The sequence below is a fragment of the Thalassophryne amazonica genome, chromosome 21 (genome assembly GCF_902500255.1).
Source record: "Thalassophryne amazonica chromosome 21, fThaAma1.1, whole genome shotgun sequence".
NCBI lineage: Eukaryota > Metazoa > Chordata > Actinopteri > Batrachoidiformes > Batrachoididae > Thalassophryne > Thalassophryne amazonica.
Genome location: NC_047123.1, coordinates 25,088,118 through 25,095,431, shown reverse-complemented (window position 1 = coordinate 25,095,431; position 7,314 = coordinate 25,088,118). Strand labels below are relative to the sequence as shown.

The following is a 7,314-nucleotide window of genomic DNA, read 5'->3' as shown; positions in this document are numbered from 1 at the left end:
CCAACCATTTCCCTTTATTTGTTCATTACACCAGTTAAAGTTCATGGTCTTCTGGGTGGTAAAGCTCACTCATCAGTCTGTAAATGTACGACGGGGCGTGACCGCCGATATTAGAGATGAACAGGGTGATGAGCTCAGGTGGGACGTAGTCGAACACCGGACAGTGCACGTTGACCTTAGACAGAATTTCCCCTAAAATACAAAAAGAGACAAACAAAGTCTTCAAAAATTAAACGCGTTTTTCGGAAATATGAACACACTTTGGATATTTCTTTTGCCTTCTCATTTATACTCAGTTTGAACTCATTTTTCACTGCGCCTGCAAGTCCTGCACCTCTTGAATATGGAATAGGTAAGGATAAATTAATTGTTAGTTTCTAGATCTGATAAATGTTTAATACCTGCATTAAAATAAGAAAACAGAAGTGTAAAAAAAAACAAAAAAATAAATTACCTTCAGTGAAAGGAAGCACCTCCTGAGGGGAGACAAACTTATGGAAGGTGTCGTCTTCATTTGGGAACTAGAAAAATAAACAATTCTGTCATCAATTATCCCGCTACAATAAAAATACAGGCAGATGGGCGGGAGTGCTTACCTGAGGCGAGAGTTTGAACATAGGCGCGCAGACGATGAGCGGTGTTGAATGGTGTTTGGCTGCGAGTGCCAGAGTGTGTGTTCCATTAACGGCTCTCAGGCCTCCGTTTGCTAAAACGGTCTGTGTGCCAATGATGACCTGAGAAGACAGAAGACGACGAGGTCACCTCCATGCTCAAGAGTGCATTTTAAAATGCTTTTGCTGTAGAAAATATTTGCACCTTATTTACACGAGACATCACTGCGAATATGGCCGCGTCCGTGATCACGGTCGTTTCAATATCGGCTTTTGACAGATTGGTTGCCATTTCATGTCCCTGTCGAGAAAGAAGAGAAGGTCAGACAAGTAAACAGCTGCTTCACCTGCTGGAGTTCTGGTAGAGTTTTCCCTCGGCACGGCTATTCTGTGTCGCAGGGAGGTCAGGATGCTGCTCGGAATAAATCAGCACAAGTGGGGAAAAGTCGATTAAACCCATGGACATGTTAAAAAATGTGATTTTCAGCCGCTCTGCACGCTGCAGACTTGACATAACTTGGTGACCAGTTTTCATGCAGAACAAAGAATTAAGGGAGGTGATGGTCTAGTGGTTAAGGCGTTGGGCTTGAGACCAGAACATCCTTGGTTCAAATCCCAGCCTGACTGGAAAATCAGGTCTTTAATCACCTATTGCTCCCAGTGTGTAGTGAGCGCCTTGTATGGCAGCATCCTCACAACGGGGTGAATGTGAGGCATTATTGTAAAGCACTTTGAGCGTCTGATGCAGTCCATTTAATTAAGTGACCAGAGCCGATCTCTGTGTCTGTGTGGCAGTCCATATTTTGTGTCTTATCAACATCAGTTGCTACAGTAATGATCACACACATGAAAACAGTCACGACTGATATTCAGCATAAGAGGGTCCAAACACAAAATAAACTCAGGGACAACTCTGGCCTCACGTGAAGGGAGGGGATTACAACTTGGTTGGGTATCCCCCCACTCATCCTGAAGAAAAAAAAAAAAAAAAAAAAAAACTACAGCCTTCTTCCTGCATTCTTAGGCAATCTGGGAAGCCAAATACTGAGTCTAATCATTGTTTTTACACACATTCTTTATTTTAAACACTAGAAATCTTGTAATTTTGAATGTAATGGTGGTTTTCCAATTTTAGTAAGACCTGTCCCATATTTTATCAAACCTTGGTCAGGGGCTCCCAACCACCACCCTCAACATGATAATCCTGTTACCTGACAGAAGGGGGCGCACTCTGCCACAATGACGTGGAATGTCCGTTTGCGCCGAGCATCTTTGAGGAAGGCCTCCACCGTGCGCGAGCGGCCAATTGTCATGATGACCTCGTTGGTGTGGATGTGCTCCAGTGCCTGCATAGAGATGTTGTCCGTCGTTCCCTCTGGGGGGGGGGGGGGGGGGGGGGGGGTGTCACATTGGAACACGTCACAGAGAAATGTAACTTATTGCAGAATCACAGTCTTCTCAGATGAAAACTCAAACCTACTGAAAATCTATTATGAACTCACCCAGTTCTGTTAGCAGCTCATTGATGGCCTCGATGACGTTGGGTTTGAGTTGGGCAAAATGCTGTCTGAAGTTTTCTTCGGTGAGGCCTCCTGAGGTGAGCAATTTGTGAAGTGACTCCTGCTGCTCCGCTTCTTCGCTGCTGCCACGAGACCTACATTAGAGAGGACACTAAACTTTCATGACACTGGGTTGTACCACATTTTTCTTTACACTGGTTGCTTTTCTTCCTCTCTGGGTTTCTGGAGGCTCATCTGTCCCTAATAGGACATCGAGGAGCTTGGTTGAATGGACATGGAGGGCAATGATGAGGTAGCTCAAGGAACTGAACTATTACACCCAAAACAGGCCCGACCTGGGTCAGATCAAGCATGGGATTGCCTGCTGGGGTGAAATACGGTGGGGGCCTTGTGTGCCCTGCAGCTGCTATAGTAGCCATGAAGGTCCAACAGGAACTATGAACATGAGACAGCTAATAGATGGCTATTTATCCTGAAAAATTAATCCTGATTATGTGTTATGACAACAGTTCAGAGTGCTTATATTTAGTTGTGAATAGAACACATCATAGGAGATTTCCACATCAACACACTATAGAGTTTTGGCTTAAACTGTGTAATCAAATTTTTGATTATACAATGATTGTACAGGTCACCTGGCGTATTCTTCTCTGATGATCTTCAGCACCCGTCTGACCATGTTACCAACTGTGGTCTCTGAGGGCTGGGCGGCCGTCATTCTCCTCCCCTCTTTACGAATTATTTCCATCAAATCACCTGAAACAAGTATTTTGAGAACTCTTTGTATCATTAATGATCTCAGTGCAAGTCTACAATCCTCACACGACAAAGTATTCTGACATTAGAAAAGCTTCGTCATTTGACGGTTAAATGACAGTACGTTTATGAATATTCCTGCTTAAATGTAACTTTCTCACTTCCTATCTGCTCTAAATGAATAAAAATATTCCAATAGTTATTCACTGCAAGATGTGTAATCAGCTTTGAAAAATTAAAGTGCTGGTATGAACTTCCATTAAGTCACTGTAACCAGGTGAATGGTCAAATATGCTCAATTTCAAAACATCCCATTTTGGCAGTCATTATGAAATTTTGAATGCCATTTTTGTTTTTAAAAGTAACTCAGTTAAATCTTGCTGAGTCCAAAAACAAAAGATTTGAATCATTCAAACTCAGGTCAGCACAGTAGTGTTCATAAATTTGGTCCTTAACTAGAGCAGCAATTGCTTCCTTTCCAGTTTCAATAATTTTGAAACAGTGAATCTCATCTCTCACTGATATGAGCATTTTGCAAACTGTTTTGTGACGGAAGTATTTAAAGCAGTGAAGTGCTTTGTGGAGCAATTGGTTCATTCATTTACTGTTTATCATTTTGAAACGATCTTTTTTGGAGCAATTGGTTACGATCACTTTGAAACAATGAAGTGCTTTGGGAAACAACTGGTTCCATCCCTGTGAAACATTCATTTTCTATACCCCCCAATCAAGGGTCACAGGGGGTTTGGAACCTATACCAGCAGTCATAAGGCGAGAGGTATTTGTACACCCTGGACAGAACGCCAGTCTACCACAGGGCCACATATTGACAGTCACATCTAAGGTCAGCAATTCACCTAACCTGCATGTCCTTGGAAATGGGAGTAAGGAACATCCTGAGGGAACCCTTGCAAACACGAGAACATGCAAACCACACAGGAAGGACCAGGCGGGAAGCAATCCCATGACCTTCTTGCTATGAGGGAACAGTACTAACCACTTAGCCACCATTTTTGAAACAGTAAACGACTTTTTTTTTTTTTTTAGAACAACTGGTTCCTTTACTGTTTATTTTGAAAGTGAATCCTTTAGTGGCGCAATTGATTCATTTACAGTTTGTCATTTTGAAACAGTGAGTCAGTTTTTGGAGCAACTGGTGTCTTACTATTTCTATCATCTTGAAACAGTGAAGACATTTTAGAGTAATTGGTTCCTTTGCGGTTTATTCTTAAAGTGTACCCTTTGGTGGATCAATTGATTCATTTATTTTTTATCATTTTGAAACAGTGAATCAGTTTTTGGAGCAATTGTTGTCTTGCCATTTCTGCCATTTTGAAACAGTGAAGCACTTTTTGGACCAGTTACTTCTTTTACTCTATAATTTCGACAATGAAGCGTTTTGTTGCGCAGTTGGTTCCTTCACTGTTTCCAGAATTTTGAAACGGTGAGGGGCTTTTTGTGGCTTGAGTGTTCATTTTTGAAAGTGAATCGTTTTACCGTGTCGAGCATTTTGAAACAGTTTGTGTGTTTGCTGAAAGCTTCGTTCGTGCCTTAAAGCCACCCACTAGCCGCCACAGCAAAACGCTGCAGTTTTCGGAGCAGAGACTGAAGTGAAGATGTGTGTGTGTGTGTGTGTGAAGCACCTGCGCTGCTCCAGCGGGCCTGAGCGGTGATTCTGCGGAGCAGCGCCGCCGTCTCTCGGGCCGTCTCCCCCGAGCCCCGCAGCGGACCCGTCCCGCTGCCTCCACGCTTCAGGTCGGACAGAAACGCTTCAATTCGCTCTGTCAGGTCGCTGCCTTTATCCGAGCCAGGCATTTTCTCTCGTCAAAATGAATCAACGTGAAAATTAATCAGCATTAAGTATTTACGTCAATAAAGGAGGAGCTGATTGTCACAGGAAAGACTTCAAAATTACTTCCGGGTTGTCCCTACAAATTAATGGTCACTATTTCCTGAAAAGTGCAGACACAAATCACAAAATTTTAAATACGTTTTGTTCAAAGGGACTTTTTTTTTTATCTGTTCCTAATGTTCTGTCTTATTAGAATAATTTGACTTTAAACCTGGACTGAAAAAATACAGAGTTCACCTTGTAAAGTTCTGATCACTAACAAGGTTAAGACTTCGAAGAGATATTAAAAATATATATATTTTTGACTCCAGATTCGTTTTGAAATTGCTCTCAATTTTTTGGTAAGATGTTTGTACATTTAAATGTCTTTATACATTGACCTAAATTTCTGCCTTTCCTATGAAAATGTATGTTTTCAAATACCCAATGTATCAAAACTAATCAGCACTTATTCACTATTGATCTTATTTCTTGCTGAATTCCACATTCATAAATGTAAAATTTTCCACTTATATTCCAAAAAGTCCAACACCAATTCAGTTCTCCAAAAATAAGAATGCCATTAGAACCATTAATTTATTTACCATGTACAACTTGAATTAGTTTAATTAAAACACCCTAGCCTCATGTTTGTGTTGTTGGATTGATATTGTTCACATCATTAATAAAGAGGGAAAAATATATATATTAAATTTTATATTTAACTTTATATGTCCAGAAGTGTAACGCATTCAGTTGAGAAAAAAATTGCCCAGTTTTTCTGAACAGACTTTATTTTACGTCATAAAAACTGTCTTTGAGGTCACTAAAAAAAAAACCAAAAAAAAAAAACCTTCAAGTTTACCATTAAACACACAGAAACTAAAACTTAGATTTGACTTCTCCTAAAGGTCCTTTGTGCCACTCCACCATGAAGCTGCTGCATAGAACAGAAGTTCCACCATGGAGCTCTTCAGTCCTCATGAGTGTCTTGATGGCTTCCCTCACTACTGTCCTTCCATGATCATTGTTTTTCACAACCAATAATGAGGACCTTTACCATACAAGCCCCCCCCCCAGAAAATGATGAATCTAAATTAATTTCAAAACATTCAGTGACTTGGAATGCTCATGTATCCACCTACAAACTTATCAAAATGAAAAATGGCATGTAAAGTTAAAAAAGTAGCTGTAATAGTAAATGGAATCCATACTTTTCTTTATAAAAATCCATACTTTTCATTATCTAAAATTTATTTTCAGAGACACATACCTTTAAATGAAGTAAATCATTTTCTCTTTACTTACAAGTTAAGGTTCATGTTCATTGCAATTCAAGATGGGAAACATGTTGCTGCCTCTTATTAGAGATGACAACTATTTTCCTAAACTGAAACTTGCACTAAAGAATCCGCAGGTGCTGTTGCTTCAGAACGATGAAGTCCTGGGATCGTGTCCCACCTGGGTCTTTGGTCCTTCTTCCTGTGTGGGGTTTACATCCCCCCCACCCCAATCGATGTAGGTTTTCTCCCATAAGTACACACAAAAATATGACACCATTACTAACGTAAATCCATCCAGTATTTAATTCAGTAAAAGCCCGCAAATTTACAAAATTTGATAATGTAAAAATTGTTTAGAATGTCCATGTCTACTGGTCAAAATTATACCTATAACAGGTACACTGCCCCCCCCCCCCCCCCCCAAAAAAAACCCTAAGTATTTGCACCCACCATAAACCCAAAGTGAAGCACACTGGATGGATCTGCAGAAATTGACATTTAAAAAAAAAAAATAAAAAAAAAAAATTTCACTCACCAGTGTGAAACTATAAATCAGTGGGGATTAAAGCTACAACGTGTAGGATTTCAGGCATTTATTCGCAAAAACAGACTATAGCGTTCATAACCATCTGTTCAATGTGTCATGACCTGCAATAATGAACTGACGTGTTTTCATGAGCTTAGAATGAACCCTTCGTATCTACATGGGAGCATGTCATGTCACGGAGGCCGCCACGTTGATACAGTCACCCCAAAAGGGATACATTTATGCTGCAACCCTCATTTTTGCGAACTGGAGGATCAAACATATTGCTTCTTACAAATAAAAAAAACCCTAAGGGAGCCTGAATCCCCAACTTTAACAGCTAAAATGTGAAGGAAAACAAAAAATTTTGACTGCTGATGACCCAATGCAAACTGTAACCTTACCACCAGATGAAACTAAATCCTACACACTGCAGCTTTTTTTTTTTTTTTAAAGGGGGGGAGGGGGGAAGAGACTACATTTCCCATCTGAAAATGGTGACAAATACTCATATGTTAATTGTGTCAGAAAAATGAGATGTTTATCTAATAACCTTACACGCAATGCACATCCCTTCCTTGGGGGGGGGGGGGGGGGGGGGGGGGGGTGCACCATTTGCGAGAAAAAAAAAAAAAAAAAAAAAGAGGGTATGACAACAACATTCACCCCCCCAACCCACCCAAAAGCAAACAACAAAACAAGCAACTTAATTTTTCCATGACAAAGTCAGTTTAGTTACCAAACATATGCAAATTAAGTGACTGAGCAGACGTGCAGTGGTTGCCAA

The 7,314-nt window shown here is 40.5% G+C and overlaps 1 protein-coding gene across 1 annotated transcript; it reads right to left on the bottom strand.

Annotated features, from left to right (window-relative positions):
- Positions 1 to 4,702, bottom strand: eif2b2 (eukaryotic translation initiation factor 2B, subunit 2 beta). The gene is made up of 8 exons (XM_034162553.1): positions 4,531 to 4,702; positions 2,767 to 2,887; positions 2,114 to 2,265; positions 1,823 to 1,986; positions 817 to 912; positions 597 to 734; positions 455 to 521; positions 1 to 192 (listed from the first exon to the last, which is right to left on the bottom strand). The coding sequence occupies exons 1-8, from the start codon at positions 4,700 to 4,702 to the stop codon at positions 35 to 37; spliced, it is 1,068 nt and encodes a 355-aa protein (XP_034018444.1). The 3' UTR covers positions 1 to 34.
- Positions 4,703 to 7,314: the final 2,612 nt, after the last annotated feature.

What these genes read in the sequence shown, in the direction of transcription:
- eif2b2 (XM_034162553.1), bottom strand. Translation starts at nt 4,702, where the DNA reads ATGCCTGGCTCGGATAAAGGCAGCGACCTGACAGAGCGAATTGAAGCG. An exon ending in TGAGCTGCTAACAGAACTGG is followed by an intron (nt 1,987 to 2,113) that starts GTGAGTTCATAA and finishes CCCCCCCCCCAG; the next exon opens with AGGGAACGACGGACAACATC. An exon ending in TGATGTCTCGTGTAAATAAG is followed by an intron (nt 735 to 816) that starts GTGCAAATATTT and finishes CTGTCTTCTCAG; the next exon opens with GTCATCATTGGCACACAGAC.